Source organism: Bactrocera tryoni, chromosome 3, assembly GCF_016617805.1.
Source record: "Bactrocera tryoni isolate S06 chromosome 3, CSIRO_BtryS06_freeze2, whole genome shotgun sequence".
Classification (NCBI taxonomy): domain Eukaryota; kingdom Metazoa; phylum Arthropoda; class Insecta; order Diptera; family Tephritidae; genus Bactrocera; species Bactrocera tryoni.
The window spans coordinates 39647821-39672076 of record NC_052501.1 but is presented as its reverse complement, the minus strand read 5'-3'; the positions used below and the strand labels follow the sequence as shown (position 1 = coordinate 39672076).

Sequence of the window (24256 nt, the reverse complement as noted above, 5' to 3'; positions counted from 1 at the left end):
ATGTATGTATGTATGTATATATACATTTGTGTATTGATATTGTTTAAAAATTAATTAAATGGCATGTGAAGGGTTAAAAAAGCTGTCAAGAGCTTTTATAAAGTCCAAACATAAGTAATTAGTAAGAAATTCAAACAATACACTGCATACTTTTAGGATGTTGACTTGACAATAGCAGTTATTCTTATGAAGTAAAGCAACAATACTCTTTTGTTTGGATAGCTTGCGTTCACACCGGTACTCCATCAAAAAACCTAAATCTAATTTATTGCGTGTATGAAGTTTAGTTTTATATGATGTGTCGGGCAATAAGTAGACTCATTTTATAAAATATTAGCACCAAATAATATGATGCCTAAAACAACTAGTTCACATAAGACATATAATCAAAGAAATAAAGTGGCAGATGTCATTGTATTAGGTACATACGTAGGTTGCTATCTATATTTCTGGCCTAATAATGTAAATAGGCATATTTATCAACGAAAATGTTTTTTGTTTTTTTTAATTTTTTTTTTAATTTTTTTTATTTTTTATTTTTGTCGATTGCTGTTTTGTTTCGGGCTCATACGCACAGATCCATGATTTTTACCTGTGACGATCTTATAAACGTCTTTTGAAGCACCGTGATCGTATTTTTCCAGCATTTCTTTACACCAATCCACATGAGCCTTTTTTTGAGCGATTGTCAAATTGTGCGGGATCCAACGAGAACAAACCTTTTTTACGGCCACGTGTTCATGCAATATCGAATGTATGCTGATGGGAGAAATGCATAGGCATGTCTCTATCTGAAGGTATGTAACAAGACGGTCTTGCATTATCAGTTCACGTACGGCATCGATGTTTTCTGGCACAGCGGCTGTTTTTGGACGACCTTCACGGAATTCGTCTTTGAGCGAGCGTCGGCCACGATTGAATCTCGTTGTACCAGTTTTTCACAGTGCTATAGGATGGTGCTTCATAGCCATACAAAGATTTTAGTTCATCGATGTACTCTTGTCGTGATAATCCACGTCGAAAGTTGTGAAAAATGATTGCACGAAAATGTTCACGAGTTAATTCCATTTTTTGGCCGAGATGTATTTTTAAATTCTCTGTAAATAAAACAATTCACGATTAAATGACAAAACGTTCTGAGTGATGTTATGCTAAAAATGTCAAACTTTCCATTGGAAATGTCAGATTGCACCTGGCAGCACTTAGTGTTGCCCTAGGCCAGAATATATATAGCAGCCCTCGTATATGGGTGCTAAGGCAAAGTCTTGGTAAAATATATTGACAGTAGGGGGAAATTAAGCCAAAAGTGAGTCGAGAAAACATGTTCTTCCAATTTCGTTACGATAACTCAAGCATTAATCGGTATTTTCGACATAAAAACAGCTATAGTAATTAAAATCATTATTTGTATTAAATTTATGGAGACCGGGGTGGTCATTGGTGGCACCAAACTTTATTCAAGACTAGAGGACCCGTCCACGCTTTACCGTGAAGGATACATAGACGGTACTACTAATACCATCTATTTGATTTCTAATCTGCCCCGGCCTTTAAAAGATACGTATACAAATTGTGTTAGTTTACAAAAAATGGATCAAAAAGCATTTCGTAAGTTAATAAAGCATTCCTTTTTGGGGAAAAATACTGTTGAATTTAGGCTCTGCTTCAGGGAAATAAACCGTTGCAAAGAGATTTGCTAAGTTGGAAAGAGGCGAAATGAGCACCGAGGATAATGAAGGCAGTGAACACCTAAAGATGCGAAAGCTCTGTGCAAAGAGCCCAATCGACAGTCAGCCTAGTGGACTGCACATTATGAACCAGTAAACATGCGTGGAAAGACGAAAAAGTCGGCTGGCGAGGTTATGGCATCAGTCTTTTGGGATGCACGTGGAATAATATTTATAAACTGATTACTGAGGCAGTTGTGATCAATTGCACTGCGTATTTTATTGCACTTCTATTCTGCCATTCCCAGTATTTATCAATTGTATTATTTTTTTGGAAGAATCAGTTTGAAACTGTACATATACAATGTGCAATGCTTCGAAAATATTTCTGTATATCTCAAACTATAATATACCTTTAATATTTAATTAATAACATAGATGTGTTGTTTGTGTAAAATAATTTCATAAAAACTCACTGATAATAATTTATGATTTATTGTACGAACATGTTTGCGAATTGATTTATATTTTATTGGAGCTTCTAATCATCAACTTACATTATGGTTGCACTTTATAAAATTTGCATGGGAAATGCGCATATGACACACATCAAACAAAGTACATTTTAATTAACCAAATTTCTGTAATTGATTTTACGATAAAATACTTTACCGCCACTGAAGAATGAAGTTTGTGTTATTGTTTTATATAATTCTCGCTGCGAACCTCACCTCAAGTTTAGCGGGGTCGTACCAACTCTAAACTTCAATTCGTGTAAACAAATTACAATCAACTCGTCTGCACTAAGAACTTATAAAATGAAGCAAAAAAGACTCGACAACATTTTTGCTTTAACAATATTTGTTATTCATTTCAAGTTTACTTGGCGCACTCCCTTCTAATGCAACTTCGGTGAAGATGCGAATAAGAAGACTCAAGACGGTTGAAATGTGTGCGCATTCGGATTTTTATAACAAAAACGTGACAAAAGCATAGTGATCAAATGTCAATGGATAACTGTTTTAAAGAGTTTAGAAACAAGTAAATAAAAAGCGGGTGCTAAATATATTTTATGGTGACTTACTCTACAGCAAAGAGCAATCTGCAAAATTTTAAATTATTTTATTTAATTTTTAGTAGCTTGCAATTACATAAGTCGGCGATAGATCCAAAATATAGGACATCGAATATGTAAATCGCTTTGGACAGCGTAACAGGTATTCGTACAAATTTTTATGCCAAAAATGCTGCCTATCATCATGGTACTTTTTATAGACCATATTTAGAATCATCATTGGTCTTTTGTAGCAAGGTTTTAATTGGTTAGTTGCAATGAGAGCTCTAAAGAATTCCTAGACTGTAGGAATTCTCCTTTACGCTGTTTGCCGTCAATTGAATGTTCCAAGTGTAGACAGAACCTTCTCCACCTCGATGTTCCTCTTCCTCTGCTTCCCCTGGCGGGTACTGCGTCGAATACTTTCAGAGCCGGAGTGTTCTCATCCACTCGGACAACATGACCTAGCCAGCGTAGCCATCGTATATTTCGTACAGCTCATTGCCGTCCAACTTGGAGAGAGTAGAACTAACGGCATGGTTTTTATGGCCAATGATATTGGTGTTATCGATATACGCCTGCAGTTGTACTCTGTTGTAGAAGATTGTACTTTCTCTAGCTCGAATTATTTTCTCCAGCAGTAGATTGAAGATAAGGCGTCGTCTTGTCTGAAACTTTGTTTGGTATCGAACGGCTTGGAGAGGTCCTTTTCGATCCAGATGGAGCTCTTGTTATTCCAGTTTACATAGACGTATTAATTTTTTGAGGGTCCAAATTCATAGGGCATAACATCAGCTCCTTTTTGCGCTGTCAAAAGCAACTTTAAAACTGACGAAGTAATAGTGTATGTCGATCCTTTTTTCGCGGGTCTTTTCCAAGATTTGGCGCATAGTAAATATCTGGTCGGTTGTTGATTTGCCAGGGCTTTAATATTTCACACATTACGCTCGATAGAACCTTATACGCGATGTTGAGGAGGCTAATCCCACGGTAGGTGGCACGGATTGTGGGGTCTCCCTTTTTGTGGCTTGGGCAAAGCAAACTTAAATTCCAATCGTCGGACACGATTTCATCTGACCATATTCTACAAAGATGCTGATACATGCTCCTTATCAGTTCTTCGCCACCGTGTTTGAATAGCTCGACCGTCAATCCATCGGCTTCCGCCTCAGTTTTTGATATATAGATCTGTAATTTTGCTTGCCGATATCGGATCACTAAGGCATATATTTGTCATAGAAACTGAGCAATCCATATTTTGTAGACGACAACGGTATAATCTTTGAACAAATTGTTCAGATCGGAACTCTTCAATAGTCATGAATGCGTTAGAAACGGTAACTATGAAGAGCTGTGCGAACTTTTTCAATAATCTTTCGCAAGATTTGCTAAATAAAACTTTTTGTATGATTGATTTTGTCGTACGTCGTAATATTGGGTAGTCGAAAAAGTTTTTTCGTATTCTGTCAATAGATGTCGTTACAGTCATATATCTCCAGTGCTACCAGTCACACTGTGTCATACTATATAGTGTTAGAAAGGTGAGATTTTAAACCTTATTTAATAAAAAAAAAAAAATAAATTCCGAGAAGTTGAAAAAAAGTTACAGCGGTTTAAAAAAGAGTGAAAATAATGAAGAAATTCGCTATATTTTGAAATTTTTGTTTAAAAAATGGAAGAATGCATTGCAATTCACCAACAAAATTTATGAATGCTCGTGTAGCACAACAATGATTCGCTCGCTTCTATTCAGAAAATTTCGATGTGAAAGATGCACTCCGCTCTGGTCGACCTATCGTTGAAAAAGATGATGAATTTGTGGAAAGGTTGACCAGGACCGTCACATAAGCAGCCATGACATCGCTAAAGAACTTAACATTCATCATCAAACGGTTTTGATGTTTGTCTATGAAAAATTCAATGGACCGAATTAACATCTGTGATTCTTTGCTGAAAGGAAATGAAATCGAACAATTTCTGAAGTGAATGATAACAGGAAACAACAACAACAGATGAGATTGAAGCAAGCAATCGAAAAAAACGACCATCACCAGCGGGACAAAGCTAGACCACACACATCTTTGTTGACTCGGCAAAAACTGGGAGAGCTTGGCTGGGAAGTTTTGATGCATCCGCCATATAGCCCTGACCCTGCACCATCGGACTACCATTTGTTTCGGTCAATGCAGAACTCCCTTAATGTAGTAAAGTTGGCTTCAAGAGAAGCCAGTGAAAATTACTTGTCGCAGTTTTTCGCCGAGAAACCAGAAAAGTGTTACACTGATGGAATAATGTCTCTAGCGGAAAAATGGCAGAAAGTGGTCGACCAAAACGGTACATATTCGGTTCATTAAAGTTCATTATAAATATAAAAAAATTGAAGTTTGATTAGAAATACGAAAACACTCTTTCGACTACCCTATATCTCTGGTGCTTAGACTAATTTGAATATTAAACTATATCAGAGTATTGTAACGCAATATCAAGATTTAAGATATTGAATGGTTCCTTTAATCAAAGGTGTGACCTAGATTATTGCGAGATAAATTTAATATATCCACCTACCTACCTATACCTAGTCTTAATATAACAGAGTCTTATTTACATGTTTTTGTTATCTGGCTATTGATACCACCGCTCATTAGTTATTCCTTTTAGTGCGTGACCAAACACTATGTAATAACCTACAGTTGGACTCGACCCTTCACACCCACCGGTACAACTACAAGCAAGCAAGTGTGTGTTTTAAAGTATATTTTATGGACAAATGCCTCCAACATATTTAAGCGACCGCTTCTTGCAACACCAGTCACTTACTTAAAAAGCCGTTACTCTTCTCGGTCGCACACATATATGATATGTATGTATGTCGATATTTTTCTTGCTATGAAAAATGCATCGCAGTGAGTATCAAAGGGAGCGATAAACCTGAAAACTTTGAACTTTGCCTTTTCATGCAACAAAATCAAAGGAGCAAAAATAGTTTGTGTTTGTGCTTTTTATTGTTGTAGCGAATTGTACCAAATTATGAGGTAACTAAGCCAGATAGAGATGAGCAAGTTTCAAATTCATACGTAACTACAAGTCAGTGCATATTTGCATACATACAGATGTTTATTCATCGACGCCTGCCGTTGACTTGCAACACTCTCGCTGACGGGTACTTGGAGCGTCTTCATTTCGGTTTTCTTCAACATTAGAGTCATATTGTAAGATAAACAAATGCCATATTTTATATAATCACATATCTAATTGATATATTTAAATTGATATAATTAAATGCATGCGAAGCAATAATGTATAAGTGCTTGTTTGTATACTTTTAAGAGTGATAAACATAATGTAGAAGCAGAAAATATTTTTCAGACATTGCCCATCATAATAAGAATGTACATTAGGGTGGTTCGACGACTTAAAGGTTCGTAAACGACTTAAAGGTAATACCACTTTTATTCAAGCAGAAATTTTTGCTATTGGGAAAGCCGTGGCCGTGGAGATTACCTCTTATGCATCGGCGAGCAACTCCGATCATCTAGACAGCCAAGCAGCAATCGAGCCCATTACCTCGTTTCGCACAACAAACAAACGGGTCTTGTATTGCAGGGCAGCAGTGGAGAGGGTCGTCAGAAGCAAGCAACTTTACTTCTACTGAGTGACAGGTCACTTAGGCTTAAAGGGTAATAGTATAGTAGACGATATTGCCAAGAGTACGGCTGTTATCCGAAAACGTGACCGACAATGGTAAACCCATGCATTGTCTTTACGACAATCGGGATAGGAGCATGGCAGGGAAGGTCAAAACGCGCAGAAAATATATAAAGTACATACTTACTCTCGTTAGAAATAATTAAAGGAATATGATTGGAATTCTCACTGTTCACAGTAAGATGGCGGCACACGCCTACAGAGCGGGCCGACAGATCGAGAAGACTGCAGAAAATGTTGTAAGAAGGGCCCCAGAGAAAAATGGATCACGTTTGCGGTCAAAGCAAGGTAACGCTTAATGTATTTGGAGGCACCACAGTAAGACACAGAGTGCTCGAAGAAGTATCGTTAGTGAGGCCGCAAAACCTATTGAATTTCTTTCAAGCCCTGACATCCTGAAGGAAGATTACTTTTCATGAACTACGTAACGGCAATACAACTGGCATCACTAAAGACCAAAACTAGTTTATGCATGTCTCATTAACCTACCAATCTCACCTAACCAAATACCAATTTTAACCCTTATACAATGTGGTATAGTATTATTTTAGGTGTATGGGACCCATAACCGATTTTATAAATTTTTACTGTCAGATCAAATTATTATGAGGGAAAGAAAACCAGAGGGTTTTTATTTTCGGTATAAGTTCAACGCTAATTGCTGAGGTCTTCAAGCTCGGAATTTGGGTCAGGAGAAGTTATGTTTTGATTCTGACCGCTTTTAGGAGAGCGTTACAAGATGCTATATCTGTCACAACTAGGGCTTAAGCTGACATCTTCATTAGTAGTCTTCACGCACAATAAAAGAACTAAACAACGAAGGAAATATAACAGTATATAGTTTTATAAACAATAAAAATAACAACCCTACCTAATGAACGTAAATGCTCTCCAAAGACTCGCATTCTATTTATTCATGCCACTGCCCCATCATTTCGCTGTGACTTATTGCTCTAGTGTAAGAGTGTAATTAGCGGGTTAGTTCAACAACATGCCGGACTTGCGCCTCTTCAATATCTCTGTTGGCCACCTTCATTCATCGTTAGATTATATAATTCATTTATTGATCGTGCAATGCAACATATTTTGTTGCAATGTGTGGGAATCGGCGCCGGACCTGCAATTAACTGACTGTATTCCACAAATTAACATCTGCCAACACTTTGTGTGTGTGTGTTGTTCTTATTGCTTTCAACCACAATCAAATTAAAATTTATTACAAGATCCCCAAAGGCATTCGTACATGTACATAGAAGGCTTTATTTGTGCAACTAATTGCTAATCACAGTTCTTAAAAATCTTATGTTTTATTACTTAATGAAGATGGTGCACATTTTTCGCATGGGAAATACCACTCAAACAAATGGCAACTCAATTTTTTTTAGGTATTGATTTAGGTACATTTATGATATAAAATAATTATTAGTGAATTGCTGAATATAATACGGATAAAGTTATGCTGCGCTTGAAAGAAATAATGTTCGAAGTTTTTACAAATAATATTAAGATTTGTTATTTTTATTGTTTTTTTCGTCACATAACTCAATCTCTTTTAACAAAGAAAAACGTTAACTTCGTTTGTATCAAAGCTAGAATAACCTTCACAAACTCAAAAATTTCCATAAAAATTTTCATTTTAATCGTTCAGTTTGTTTAGGTCGTATTTGGAACTCTTAAACTGATGAAAATATTAGACAAGTGAAGGATATGATGCTTGGAAAGCGCAAGAAGAGAGAGAGAAAAGAGCTCGATGTCGCTCGCGAGTTCGGTCGAATGATTTTGGTGGATATTTTGGGTATTAAACGCGTTCCTGCTCGACTTCTCGCTATAAAGCTGATTTTTTTTTAAAGTTGCTTTTAAAAAGAGCACCGTAAACAGGTATCTTTTAACATGCTTGATCGTGCAAATACCGATCCCACATTCATGAAGGGGAAAAAACGAGCCAAAACAAAACCCTCCAAAGCTGCTCAAAAATCAAAGTGATGCTCATTGTTTATTTTTTTGATACTCGTGATTCGGTGCTTCATGAATTTATTCCGGAAGGTCAGTAAGAAGTTCTATTTGGTCGTATTAAGGCGTTTGCGCAAGAACATCCGAAAGAAAACTGCCGGATTTTCACGATCATAATGCACCATCATTGAACCACGATTGTGACCGAATTTAAAGCCAAAGCATTGAATACCATCGATCAACCATCTTATCCACCGGATTTGCTTAGTCAGATTTTTTCTTGTTCCCCAAACTGAAATTGCCGCTCTGTGGAAGCCGTTTTCAGTCGATCGAAGAGATAAAACAAAATTTATAATTATAATTTTGTTTTGAGAAATAAAGATATGAGAAAAGGAAGCTAAGTCTACCTTATTTTTATACTCTTACAACATGTTGCTACAGAGAATAAAATAGTTTTAGTATTTTCTTAGCGGTTGTATTCTAAACTAATCGAGATAGATATAGGCTTACGTACATATAAATGGTCAGGATGACGAGAAAAGTTGAACTTTGGGTTACTTTCAGTCTTTCCGACATGATGAAACTAATTATTTGCATTTCTTGACAAAAAATTAAGATGAAAAATGGGCCGGCTCACTTTCAAGAGGAATCACATACCTCGAGACCCACCACAACAAATTTGCTACGTATTATTTCTCAGGCAGTTTTGTATTAGAGTGTAAAAATTGACGAAATCGGATTACAGCCACGCCTACTTCCCATATAAAACAATTTATGTTCCACTTTGCACGAATTGTGCCTTTGAGGTGTGCAGCCTTATGACTAAACAAAATTAAAACTGTTCAAAACCCTTGGTATTATAAGCCCAGTGAATATAGTTGACTTTTAACCGAAAATATTGGTCAATGCGTGAAACATATAATTGAACTTCAGAGAGAATCCATTCCTGATAGTTGTACGTTACAATGGGTTGAATCAGGTCAATGCTTCCCCCAGCCCCATATACCTAATATAAATATTTTCGAACTTAACTGTGACTTTACCTGCATATATCGGCCAATATGTGGGTTATATTAATAAAATTTTTCGTACAAGGATGCATCTTTGCGCTTAGAATGAATAAAGTCGAGTGAAAACTCACCCTAGACCTCTTATAACTAACAAGCCTTGTGCCTCTGAAGATACTTCCCTGGCTTCAATCCTTGAAAGCTGAAGGAGTATCAAATGTTCTGTTATACTCGAATTTAGCTCTTCCTTACTTTTTTTAATTACCGTATTTGAACATCATCAAGATTTTCCGAAATTCAACCTTTCCACAATATGCTTTGGCAATTTTGTACAAATGAAGTTAAAACAATAGCCTTCAATGTCCAAAATTTGACAAACTGCTTTTTCATTCCTAACTTGATCACGTATTAAATTACTGCATTGATTTTGAAAAAACCTCTTTGGTGTAGATGATGGGAGGTCAGTCGCACTTGTAGACAGTGCAGATATCTGAGAATTTGACGACGTCAGTGCTTCTGGCTGCAGGCAAATTTTCGGAGCTAAAATGGAGATTTTTATAAGGTAAAAAATTTTTTAGAGTGTAAAAATAGATATCTCCACCTTTGATCTTAATTAAGACCTTCTACACAATTTTTCGAATATGTATTGTATTTTGGCTATTTAACATAGGAAAACACACAGAGAATACTTAATTTTTCGAACATGGTTTTATTCGTTCATTTATACATCTTGTTTCTCCTAAATACGAGAGTACATAGAAATCATTACAATTAAAGAGAGAAAGAAAACAATTATGTTAACAAAAATGGAAAAGAAAAACAAAACATCAAACATATACTTATTTACATACAGAAAAATTATAGCTTTAACATTCACAGAAAAATATAATTTTACAACGGTACGTTATTTCGTCTTCTTCTTCACTAGCCATTTAAAATATTCACTCTCTTAAACGAATTATTATTACATAACGGTTTATACAAATATTAATGTACACAAGTTTGTTTATAGTAAGTTAGAATAGGATGTATAGTGGATGGATTTAATTAACAGATGAACTGAAGATTTGAGTGATTGAGAAAAGCAGTATTAGCTTGCGAAAATAAATTAACGCTAAAGAGGCACATTTGGTCGCTAAGGACCTAAATTTACTGTCGCAAATTCAAGTGAGTGCGCACTTATGAGTATTTAGGTGTATAATGGGCAGCGTATTTTGGAATAACGTCAGCGTATTGTGGAGGGCGATCGTCTCGAGGTTTGACAACAACTCCGACATTTTAGTAATTATAGCCGGTTTGTGGATTGAATTCACCACTCCCATGCCGACCGGGAGCACCTGGTCCACCCCCGGGAGCGCCACCTGTAGCTGGTGGCACGTATTGTGTACCAGGTCCACCAGCACCGCCGCGACCACCACCGAAACCACCAGCGCCAGCGCCAGGGCCACCACCGCCGCGTCCACCGGGACCGCCAGCACCGCCTCCAAAGCCGGGTGCACCGCCAGCACCACCTTGTCCACGACCACCAGCACCGCCGCCAAATCCAGGCGCACCAGCACCTCCGCCATAACCGCCTTGACCACCCGCTCCACCGGTTCCACGACCTCCAGCACCACCGCCGAAGCCAGGTGCACCACCTCCAGTTCCAGGTCTTCCAGCACCACCACCAAAGCCAGGTGCACCACCAGCACCGGGGCCACCACCATAACCACCAGCTCCCGGACCTCCGGGACCACGACCACCAGCACCACCTCCAAAGCCGGGTGCACCGCCAGGACCACTTGGCCCACGACCACCAGCACCGCCACCAAATCCAGGCGCGCCAGCACCTCCGCCATAACCTCCTTGACCACCCGCTCCACCGGTTCCACGACCACCAGCACCACCTCCGAAGCCAGGCGCACCACCCCCGGTTCCGGGTCTTCCAGCACCACCACCGAAGCCAGGTGCACCACCAGCACCAGCACCACCACCATAGCCTCCAGCGCCAGCACCACCAGCTCCGCTCCCACGACCACCAGCGCCGCCACCAAAACCGGGAGCGCCACCAGCACCAGGACCTCCAGCACCACGACCACCAGCTCCACCACCAAAACCAGGAGCTCCTCCAGCTCCAGGACCACCTGATCCGCCGGGGCCATAGTTATATCCACCACCAGCTCCACCTGCACCTCCAGCACCACGACCACCACCTGCTCCACCACCGAATCCGCCTGCTCCTGGCCCGCCGGGTCCACGACCACCTGCGCCACCAGCACCACCTCCAAAACCTGGAGCTCCACCTGCACCGGGACTACCGCCAAAGCCTGGTGCACCACCCGCTCCTGGACCGCCACCGTATCCCGGTGCGCCTCCTGGTCCACGACCACCAGCACCACCACCAAAACCTGGTGCACTACCAGCACCGGGACCACCGCCATAACCTGGCGCACCACCTGATCCGCGACCGCCAGCACCACCTCCAAAGCCTGAACCACCTCCGGCACCAGAACCTCCACCGAAACCTGGAGCTCCACCAGGTCCTCGTCCACCAGCGCCGCCACCGAAACCTGGTGCTCCGCCGGGTCCAGATCCGCCACCATATCCACCTGAGAAAAAAGAAGGGAAAATAAATTATTTGAAAATTTATATTAATTTGCTTCTTTCAGAAACATACCACCAGCACCTCCACGTCCGGCACCGCCATAACCACCCGCTCCTGCTCCACCACCTGCGCCGCCATATGCTATTAAGTACACCATTAAATTCAATTAATTAACAACTTTAGGGGTAGTTAAGTAGAAACAGGCATCAAATATTAACAATCAATACGATTTAAATTTTTTATATCACACTTAAAATGTGACAGCTAACTCACCACCAGCTCCAGTACCAGGTCCGCCGGTGTAGCCGCCGCCAGGTGCTACAGAGATACCTTGCGCCGCCAAAGCCTTGGCAATCTCTTCTGGAATCGGTGGTGGGGTTGGCAAAGCATCTCCAGATGGTTGGAAGCCATTCTCATCAGCAAGATATGAAATTTCGACAAGTTGACCCTCCGGATTTGTGTACGAATACGTGCCCATTACAGAGGCAATTTCATTTTCTGAGCCCTTATTTTTAATTGTGCCCTCTTCTTCTGCCTTAATGCCATTACCGGTTTCGTAGCTAAAGCGATAATTGCCATCACCATCGTTTTCGTTTACGTACGACAAAATTGGTATTGGTGGGCCAGAAGGTTGTGCAGGCCCCGACGGACCAGGCCGCCCGCCACCACCAAAACCACCACCGGGCGCACTACCGCCACCAAATCCACCGGGAGCACCACCACCGCCTATGGGGCGACTGGGACCGCCGGCGCCTGAAAAACCGCCAAGTCCGAAATTACTGCCGCCTGGACCTTGTAGACCCGGACCGCCACCCGCGCTAGCTGCACTAGCCGGCGGAGGTAGGTATTTGTTGTCCAACCGTGCGCTTTGCGCTACAGCTAATAGCGTTATGAGGAGAAACTGAAATTGGAGAGGTAGGTACGTATATATTTGCGTGAGTGTATAGTAAATAATAAAGTAAAAAACAAAATATTTCCGTGGATTAAATATTGAGGTATCTCTAAGACTAAAATACTACTTAACTTTCCGTTGTGATTTTGCTTTGCATAAAAATTTCAATACCATATTTCGTTTAGTTTTAGTTCTTTGGTCAATTGATGACAAACTAATTGTTCTAGTTCCGTAGAAGCCTTTATGAGTCTGATACTGAAATGTAGTATGCGCATGACGAGCTGAACTGATTTAGCCAAATTTCCGATATCGGACTACTATAGCATATCGCTGCCATGCAAACCGATTGATCAACTCATGTCCTTGTATGAAAAACTTTTTTATTTGATAAGCTATCATCCCGAAGTTTAGCATAGATTATTGGCCAAAGCAACGCTACAATCTCTGCAGAAATGGTTCAGTTTGAACTATTGTAGTCTATAGCTGGCATATAAACAGGCTGATCAAATTCAAAAGAAACGTTTTCTTTACCCTTTCATGTTATCAAAAATGCACCTGGTTCTTCTTGCCCACAAGCTGAGTTGAATCACAGGTTATCTCAAAAACATCAGGGCTTTAAAAAGCCATCATTGCTCTGCAATCTTGTCCGCAAAGCAGTTAACTGCCTATGCAATTTACAAATTCGCACATTTCTTAAACGAAAGAGCACACAAAACGTGAAAAATTAAGTCATCAGTATCATCTTTTTAGCCAACAACAACTACAGGCCAATCAACGTCGTCAGCAACACTTCGATGATCATTAGCAACAAAGTGAAGGGAATCGCTGCGCACCAAAAGGCGAAAAATATAAAATTCAATAAAAGCAAACACAGCGCTTTGCAGGCATATGAACAATCGAATATACATAAAAGCTTTCATGTCAGATTAGCAATAAGTCTCGCGTATATATTTTCGCCAGATTTGCTGGTGTGCGCCTAGTAGGTCAGCCAGCAATGAGTGTGAACTGAAAGCTACTGCCTGCAATATTGCTAAATAAAACATAGTGGCATGCTGAAACAACAAAAATACAAAAACAACAGCCAAACTAGTAACAGCAACAATAGCAATAACAACATGCACGCTCAGTTTGTTGGTGGCATCTTCAAATGAGAGTTCGTTTCACAGCAACACTCCTATTTTTAGCGAATATTGCATGCGCATAGCCATGTGAGTGTGCTTGTGTGTATGTGCGTGCATGTGTCCATATGCATATGCCTGCACCGAACTTATGGCAATTCGATCGACCGATTCAAATAATTGTCAATTTCAACTTAAAATGGGAGGTAGGTCAGCAACAGCAACAAAAGCGGCGCTGCAACAAGCACAGCTACAACGATGCCACAACCAAAGTCAATACTAACGCTGCAACATTGCAAATGCACGCGGTGTTTATATGTATGTATGTATGTATGTATAAAACTATGAATGAATCAACGCCTAACTGCCTTGCGATGCCGTTTGCCGCCCGCTCCACCGGTAGTCGCCAGGTTGCGTATACGCTATGGCAGCCACCGAGTGGCGATTGTCTGCATGAGAAATGAGCTTGCTGTTGTGGCGGGGATTACGGTTATTTTATTTATTTATTTGTTTATTTTTTCAAGTGGAAAACATGCTGTGGAATTTCTTCTTTGTCGCTTTTTTGCAGTTTTTCGTTTTTGTAATAGTCATTTCATGCATCTTCTCACGTTTTTGATTTACTTAGATGCGCCGTTTTTATTGCAACTGTGCTTTGCGGCATCATAAACTTAAAATTTTATGCCAAGATCTTTTGCCAAAGATTTATGTTTGGATGCGCTGCTAGTAACTAAGTGCTTCCCCTGGCTGCTGGCGATTGGCTGTTGCTATTGTTGCTACAAATAGTTTTGCTTTATGTGTGCTCGTTTGATATTCTTCGCCATAACTTTGGTTACGAGTATTTGAAGTTTTTTTTCGAATTTAATTTTTCGAATTTGATTTTTTTTTTCATTTTTTTTAATTTTTTATTTTTTGTTTTAAGACACATTGAGGCACCTTCTAAAGCGTTCTTTGACATTTATTGCTCAGCGCTAGCTGACTATTCGCCTCCCTCTCCCTCACACTCTCTATCTCTCCCTCTAACTCAACCAAGTATATGTTTTTTTTCTTTTGTTGTCTGTCAAGTTTGTTTTACAACTGCGCCAGAGTCATCATTCAAACGCTCAACCATGGTGGCAGCAACAGCAAAAAAATACCTACATGCACCACACATATCTATGTATATATGTATGTATATCTCGCTTGGTTGCATGTTTGGCTAAAATTACTTGTACATCTTTTCTGCACTTCAAGTTGCCTGCTCACCACGAAGTTGCCGCAGAAAATTATGATAAGTAGATGTGCTCGCATGTTTATAGATATGTATGTGTATGTGTGTGTGTTCACACTTTGCCGCAGATAAGCGCTTACCGCGTGGTTTTATTTAAACGCAACTTAAGTTATCTTTAATGGTAAATGTTAAGTGGCATTTATGTGGTTTTGAAGTGTCAAGTTGAAGTTTGTTTTATAGTGTGCTGAGAAGGGAAGGGAAAAGAGTTGTTAGAAATATTTTTTTTCTTATTTTTGCACTTGGAGTGGTAAGTTAGCTTTTTCGTCAATTATTATTATTTTTGCTGTTATTCTTCCGACTCATGTAATTAGCTGTATAAATTATGTTAAGTACAATACTTGAAGCAACAAGACTTCATCTATGTACTACATATGGCAGTTTGGCTTAAGTTGAAGTCAAAGCTCTGTTACGTAAGAATATTTTACGCAAAAGAAATTAGATAATTTAAAAAGAGATCATTTTTGCAGAGCAGAAAATTTCCTATGGAACTATGAACTAAAATATAAAATTTGTAAGAAAAAAATTGGTTACCTTAAGCTAATCAGACTTCAATCTTTTTTATCTGTTAAACGATTAGGTTTACGAAAAAATCGTTAAAGGCCATTTTGTAGAGTTATCAATTTTCTCCAAAACTGTTCATCGAGATGTTTTTTTAAATAGTTGGGAGCGAGATATGAATTTTTCAGTCGAATAGTACGGAAAAAAGTGGTAAGCTGGAAGGCGGTGAACCATCCCGTTACAATTAAGAGCTCACGTTTGTAGAGACTGTCTTAGAAATATCTCAGAACATATTTTTTAGAGTACGAAGCTAAAAAAAATTATTAGTTTTTTTTAATTAATCTAATGTACATATGTGTATTCCGTATATCTGCTATAGCTATATTATTGGTATGATAAAAAACAACAAATCGATGATACTAAAATCTGTAAGCCTCCAAACGAATAAACTTAAGTAAATTAGACTGTACCCTCCCAAGACTAGATTTTAATAGTCATTATCGGTTGAGGAATAGAGAAGAGGTCTCGTAAGGGAGGATGGTACAGCCTCGATTAAAGACGGGTTCAAAATGGACTGCGTAGTAATAGTGGGTGCATACTTTAATAATATTGCCCTCTCTCTATATCCGGCAAGCACATCCACCATCTCTCCAACAGAAGTGCTAGGCATCATGAAAGCTATGTGGAGTTTTATTGAATAACTATGGGAAGATGCAGAAAGCCACCATATACACGGATAATCAAGTGGCATTGCTGGCGTTGTCGATGCCACAGACTAATTCCAGCGTAGTCAATGATTGCAGGAAAGCTTTAAGCTCACTTACAGGTCAACTGCACATGTCCATAATTTGGCCACAGGAACATTTTCGATAAAGAAAACGCAGCAGAGTAAGCCAAGATATAAACCTTATTAAACAAAATCGAGAGGCAAAATGGGGGCAAGACTCGGAACCTCTGGTTAAGTATTATTTAACTTATCGAGAAAGCATGATGTTTCCGTAGGTGTTATAAGCAAAATAAGGCAAACACTTTAAAAAAAAAAAAAGCTATTGCTGTCAGAGAGGCACAAAAGGTTGCGTCACTCATTTGCAAAATGTTACAAGGATTAGAAAAAGGTTATATGGTCGGCCGAAACCAAGATAAACCATCTAGGATCAGATGGTCGCGAGTGAACTTGGAAAAGTAAGAACATGAAGTTACGGTCGCACCACGTCAAGTCTACACTGAAATTTGGAGGCGGCTCAATTATGGTGTAGGGCTGTATGACCACTAACGGTATTGGAGGACTAGCCAGTATTGAGGGTAGAATGTTAGCGGACAATTATATTGACAATCTGAGTACTCATTTAGTTCCCTTTGTGGAAGATTTAGGTGTAGGTGTTTCGGACATCGCTTTCTAGCAGGACAATGATCCGAAGCACACCGCACGGAAAATTAAAAACTGGCTTCAAAAATCAATTGGCCACCGCAATCTCCCGCCACTAACCCAATTGTATAAATAACTTATGTCACTGCAAGTAGTTTGATGGAAAGTCCAAAAGGGTTTAAGCGTAGAGATCCAAGCCCTCAAAGGCTATTCTATCCTTTATATTTTACGCAAAAGATAATTAAAGTTCCAAACCGCTAGTTCCTATCTTTGCACTCATTCACCTCCACTACGGCGGGGGAATAAAATTGGCGGTTATTTTCTGCGGCAAAGCTGTAAATGATATTTTTGCTTGCAATTTGCTTTATTCATTAACTTTTATTTATGAAAAAAACATATCTAAGCATCCACTGTTCAAAACTAAATAAAAAACAACTTTTTAATTCTCTTCTAATATTTTTTGTGGACTCGAAAAGCATATTAAAATGTCAAACAGGCAATGAAATATCTAAATTAGTAAAACTTTAACTATTTTTGACTTTTTTTCTAAACCTCAAGTACCTCTGAGTGGCATAGCAGCTTATAAGGCAAATACCAATTAAGAAAAATTTATATTTTATTATAGTATTAATTTCTTGATGACCTGCCAAGCACTTTTTTCCTGGCAGCCCCCACATGCCATACACTTTCTGAAAATAAATGCTTTCAACGCTTTTTGCTCATCGTCAATGACTGACTGATCAGGCACAAAAAAAAACCGCTACCTCGTTAATTATGCTGCTGAAACTATTTCGTGAATTGCTGAAGAAATGTGAGCAATTTGATTGAAGCTTCATGCAAACTAAATCCGCTTACTACAAATCCAATTAACTGCCAGCAATTATCACTTATAAGATGACTCAATAGCTTGGCAGCTTAAAGCAATACTTATCAGCGTTTAATTATAAGCTGTAGGATTAATCGACACTGACTAAAAATAGCTTGCAATTAACTAACTGGCAGTGCTATTTTTAATTATCTAAGCATACGCTGTCAGTATTTACATCATCAGCATCTGCAAATGTCAGTTCCGTCATAAAATTCTGCAACTCGGCTGTCATAAAGAGAATCCCACACCACAGTCGCGATGTGTGTTCGTGTGTGCATATTTGACATAACTGTTGGCAACATTGTCATATATCGCACGAAGGCGAGTGAACTCGTGGAAAATAGGCTAACCCCCAAGCCGAAGAGGTGAGAGCGACGGAAAGCGATAAAAAACAACAATCTTAAGTATAATAATAACAATAAAAACTAATGCGGTTTAAATAGTTGACATTTGCCAGCGGCAACGAACAAGTGGAATGACAACTTAGCGTTGTTGCACAAATATATGTGTGTGGATGTGGATGGATATATGAATGTAAAAGGCCATCGCATACAAGCTGCTGAACATGCCACAAACAGTTGTCTGCGCATTTGCTGCGCCACAAGTATTTGCATGCGGCATTATTTGCGACAGAACAACGGGCATTTCGGCTACGCCTGTGCCCAGCAGCGCATCAAATTTCCAATAACAACAAAAAAGCAAAAATGAAAATCGCAAAAGAAGCGGTGCATATTGCCAAAGCGCGCAACAGCTGCAACTGTAGCTGCGCAAAGCGCATCCGTAACGGCAATATCCACGAAAAACACGAAAATTAAATAAAAAATTAAATGAAAAATAAAAATCAAATAAAGCGCGGCAAGTTTCAGCGTCGGGGCAGCGCTGGCAACACACGAATCGTGACTAATTTTTGTTGCACTTCGACACACCAACGAAATACGCGCGCTGCGCTTTAGGCATGTTCGCGTAGCGCCTCGTTGCTGCATGCTGCTGGGTAGCGCATTTCGCTTTTTGTTGTTGTTTTATTTTTTCATACTGTTCCGATGCACTTTCGGGCGATAGAGTTACAATTTAAGCCGAAAAGGCTTTTAATGGCCACTGATGACCAACCCAAAAAGCGGCCGAAGTGAAGTATAACAACAAAGTCATATGATTATTACCGTTATTAGGTAGATTACTACCGTTACTGCCCAGAAATTGCATTGCTCGAACGACTTAATCATTTGCCGACTTGATTGACATATCATAGCCGAATCAAACTGTAACTAAACGCCTGTAACAGCCAATTAATACGCCAACTCTTCGCGGCCTCTGCCTCCTCTTACTTTGCTCATTCTCATTCTCCAGCAATACACGCTTTGAGTTAACGCGTGAATTTCGTCAGTAGGAAATTCCGTAAAATTCCGATTGGGAAATGCAGCTCGCGTGTCTATTTTGGCAGTTGCTTTCGGAAGCTCACCAGACCAACAAAAACTACAAAAACAGCGAAAAAAGACGGCTTGTCAGTGGCAATGTGGATCGATAAAAAATGGTTAAACCGCTAAATCAGCTAACCGACAAGCTGCCACCGGCAATCGCATTGCCAATCGCACGAGAATTTTAATTTATGCAAATCAAAGCTGACTAGCTGCTATTACGGTATCTTCACTGCGCCGCTGTCATAGTCACGTCTGCGTAGTGGGAGAAAATCGGCTGACTCAATAATTTATGCGAATGCTTGAGAATTTTCCATTAATATGTACATATTCTGTACATTTGTGTGCATTTGCCGCGTCTTCCGAAAATGCTTTGTGCTGCCAGACACATGTTGCAGCAACATTTTGCCAAAGACATTGCAATGCCGTGTTGCTTTTTATGCATGTGAAGTGAGGCATTTAGTGTGCGAATCGGAAATATCACAATAATTGCATGACGTACTGAACAGATTGGTGGATCCGCATGCAAAAGGCTTTGGTAACAAAATGCGTAATAACAACAGCCAATAAGGAAATATCGGGAACATTTTTGCTAACTCTTTTGTTTATATTATAAAATACAAAGTAGATTTAAGAAAGAGGAACAAAAATAAAAATTACGTGATAACACTTACCATATGCTTCAAAAGTTTCAACTTGAACCTACAAATTTCGAATTTTTTTAAACATTTTTTAGGTTATTTTAGCTTTCTGTAAACAAAACATGCCCTAAGGTACTTTCACAAAAAAAGAAAGTATTCATTCGAAATCTCATCGGGTTGTCAGAAAAATAAATACTGTTATTTACCTTTTAAAGGCTCTACTAGTCTCTTTTAAGCAAAAAATTCAACACAAAATCTTGAAAAACTTTTTGGATAGGCCGGCACTTGATATTTCGATTAATATAATTTTAACGTTATCCAAAATGACTAGTGTATCGACTCAATGACATTTCAACTTAACACTCCCAAGTTCTAATACACCTATATGAAATTGTGCCTTTTATTACCAATTCAGACAATCATACGTGTTGTTTAGTATTATCCCGGTATCTTTAAACATGCTACTTCGATAACAAAGTATAGTTAACATCTGAAACTTTGATAGACCTCATTATTTTGCCATTTTATGATGGACTACATTCTCCTCTACAATTTTATGTAATAAAATAGATTTGGCGACACTTGATTCCTTCTACCACTGAGTACAGCGGAGAACTTTATATTTCGTCTGGACGATAGACTTTATATTCACCTATCTATTCGCATGACCTTAAAACAATTTTATAATTTTTTATTGACCAAATTTTTAATGCAATACCATACGACAATTTTGAATTTGAAAATATTATAAGAACCTGATTTTGATAGGCCAGTTTTTATGAAACTGTGTATATACTATAGTGCTTCATTCTGAACAATTTCTTCGGAGATTGCAATATCGTCTTAGATAATATTTCGTAACAAATTTCGTCAAGATATCTCATCAAATGAAAAGGTTTTCTTACAAACACTTGATTCGGATTGTTCAGTTTGTATGGTTCGATAACGGCGGATCCGACTAATGAGCACCTTCTTGGGGAGATTTCAGATCGATAATTAAATAACTACTTGTTCGCCTATACACAGACAGGCAGACAGAAAGACAGACAAACAAACATGGTTAAATCGACTCGGTTCTTCTAAATGATTATTTATATACATATATATATTCTAGAGTATCCAATGTTTTTTTCTGGGTATTAAAAACTTCGTGGCAAACTTAATACACCCTGTTCAGGGTATTAAAATAGAAACCGCACTTTTTCTTCAGCGAAAGTGTTTATATAGGCAACAATGTTTTCTTTGCAATGAGCCCATTGGCATTTGAAATGAAATAAATGTATAATAGCTAAAAGAGCTTGAAGGTGCATTTGATTCAAAGTTTTTTCTTGGAAATTAAAACATTTTTTTGACTGATATATTTCTGTTGCAATCTCAATAATGTCCTCAGAAAACTGCGACAGAATTCCGGCTTATTTTTACGCTTATAAATCGGAATATCCTAAAAAGTTATCAGATTTCTCAAGTACCACCAAAAGTAGTAGTATACTAAGTGCGTCTTTCAAATTTTTAAAATTAAAAAAAAAAAAAATTACTTAAAACCAATGTATTGAAAATTAAATTTTATTATATACAAATAAACAAATTTTTGGTTTGAAAATTTTTAAATATACATATAATTTATCTCATTTTACACCTTCTATATCCGCCTTTGATTGCTTGAAAGAAGAGAACACAAGAAGGCTTGGCCGGAAGAGACCACACTTAAGCCATCATTAGTGGTGCTCGCTTGTAGTTAGAATAATACATGTCTCAATATGGGCTTTCATACAAGTACTAAAAATTTTGGAAGTAATATTTTATTTCAAAATGTGAAATCTAGTCTAAATTTGAATATAAGCATTTTCAAGTTTCAATATTAAAAAAAATTAAATTTTTGTTAAACAAATAATTTGGAATTTCGATTTAAGAAGAAGAAATTGTAAATAAAATATTTAATGGATAGTTTTTGATTTTCTTAAGCAAATGATGTGGAATTTCAATTTTTTTTAATATTGAAAATTTGAAAAGCTTATATTAAAAATTTGTTTTCTAATTTTAATCTTGGCTAATAGCTTATAAATTTTCTCCATTTCTATCCTCTTTTGATTATAAACAGAATTTTGTAATTTTTTCGAACTATTTAATGGACAAAAACAACAGTTTTGAAACAAAATCTTTGTTTGATTAGTATTTTCTCATTCTAGAGTTTCTAGAAATTAATTATTTGTGCTTCAAGCTTGTTAATATTCTCACAATTATTCGCTGTATAATTTCTATTAAATTTTTCACAACTAGAAAACAAACACCGTTCTAATCAAACAGTAGTCACACACAAGCTTGCATATTTAACTTAATTTTCATACTCACCACTCTCATTTTTAGGGGAATTTACAAAATCCTCACACAAATATTCGAGGACTACTGCTCTTGAAGAATCTGCAAACAAACACCGCACAAGTGATAGAAAGAAAACGAAATTTGTTAAAGTCCTTATTTTTTGTAACAACTCGGAAAAAAGGCAACACACACCGTTATATTAAGCACCCCAACTGCACTTGTATATATCTCAACCGATTTTCACACTTTGCAACGCACACAATAGAAATCGCTTCACACTCGAAATATTCCTTATGCTTGCCGCTTGTGATCCTGTTCACAGCTGCCTCAACGCTAACCTCTTTGAGATGATTTAGCGCAAAATTCGTTTGGAGCCGCACACTTTGACTCCGATCTATTGTTCGCAATGATATGCTGTCAGTGACAAAAGTTCTCCGCCTTTTATACTTGTTTCGTGTATTGAATGTTTGGCGCCAAATTGAAAATTGCAAATGCACTCGCAAATACACAAAACACAATCTGAAACACAAACCCCCACACACACACACACAGATCGACTCACATGTGCGCTAAAGAATCGCATTGCGACTGCGCAACTGTCTAGTTCGGCTGAGCGTCGCTGCCAATTTTGCCTACAACACCGGTATTTGCAATGAAAAATGTTTGTTATTGTATTTGCAATTACAGTAATATAAGAACAACAAACGCCACGAGCAACGGCCAGCGCATCGTAGTAGGTGCAGTTGTTGTAGTAGCAAACTCAGCGACAGCATCATCAATAGCACGGAGGCAATTGAGCCACGAAGGGTTGCGCTGAGCATCGTGCGCGCCGCGAGATGAGCAGTGGAAAGAGAAACAAGGAAAATCAAATCGTTGGATTTAGTGTGTTAGTATGTCAGTTGAATCAAACCTGTGCAAACAATAACAAACCGACTGCGCTCGTGAGTTACCTAAAACACCAGCTAATGAGAACCGAATGCATGAGCAAACGCGTTTGTTGTTGGCAGTTGAGCTAATGCCGGCGACGTCATCATTGTGCAGCAGCTGCATCTCACTCGCTTATTGTTTAGTTAGAGATGAGGTCAACTCCCACACAATTTCATAATTTCCTGGTAGTATTTGTCATCCTGAACCTAATCCCTGTTGATCTGATATTTATTTATATGACTGATCGGTTTATGGTAGATGGACAATTTGGCATCTTGAGCTTGCTCGCTGTGGATCTGACATTTATGTATATGATCTAATCTATATAGATAGAGAAATCGCCATCAACTTGTGTTGGCCAATGTTTCAAAAGACCTTACAAACTGAGGTCAGGGTGCCCGCAGAGTGATTCTGATTTACGCAACGCGCGAAATTTATGCTCGGCTTGTCCTTGACAAGCTAGACGACAGAGGTAATGCTCGAAAATTCTACAAAAAAAATGCGCCGAATAACAGAAAGTTTCTAGACCGGAGCACACTGAAATTATGAAAGGAACACTTCGCCAGCCTGATAAGGAGCATGCATCAGCTTCTCTGTAGAATATGATCGGACGAGAGCATGCCCAACAATTGGAATTTAAATCCACTGCCCAATCCACAAGCAGGGAGAACACACAATCTGCGCCAACTGTTGTGGGATAAGCCTTCTTAGTATCGCATATAGGGTATTTTCAAGCATATTGAAGCCCACCGTAAATAATAAGGTCTGATAAGGTCCAGACGTTGAATAATATCAAAAGCTCGGTCAGGATCGGAAGGGTCATCCCCGAGCCGTTGTTTGCGTATTGGTAACGGCGAATACCGCAGTCGATGAAACGATGAGCTCTACGAGATGTAGGAGGACATTGACATAGTTCAGCGCATTAAGAGACAGTGGCTAATCTGACTCCACTACGTTAGAAAGACCAAGTGGAAAAGAGCC

General features: G+C 38.6%; 1 protein-coding gene across 2 annotated transcripts; it reads right to left on the bottom strand.

Annotated features, from left to right (window-relative positions):
• Window positions 1-10569: 10569 nt before the first annotated feature.
• Window positions 10570-22741, bottom strand: LOC120772414 (glycine-rich cell wall structural protein 1). 2 transcript variants are annotated; one of them, XM_040101014.1, is made up of 6 exons: window positions 22541-22741; window positions 22379-22447; window positions 12241-12868; window positions 12040-12108; window positions 11690-11971; window positions 10570-11653 (listed from the first exon to the last, which is right to left on the bottom strand). In XM_040101014.1, exons 2-6 carry the CDS (start codon window positions 22385-22387, stop codon window positions 10662-10664), a joined length of 1980 nt encoding a protein of 659 aa, XP_039956948.1. In that variant the 5' UTR covers window positions 22388-22447; window positions 22541-22741; the 3' UTR covers window positions 10570-10661. The 2 variants fall into 2 exon arrangements, with proteins under 2 accessions (XP_039956948.1, XP_039956947.1); XM_040101013.1 differs by having other exon boundaries at window positions 10570-11971.
• Between the last annotated feature and the right edge of the window lie 1515 nt (window positions 22742-24256).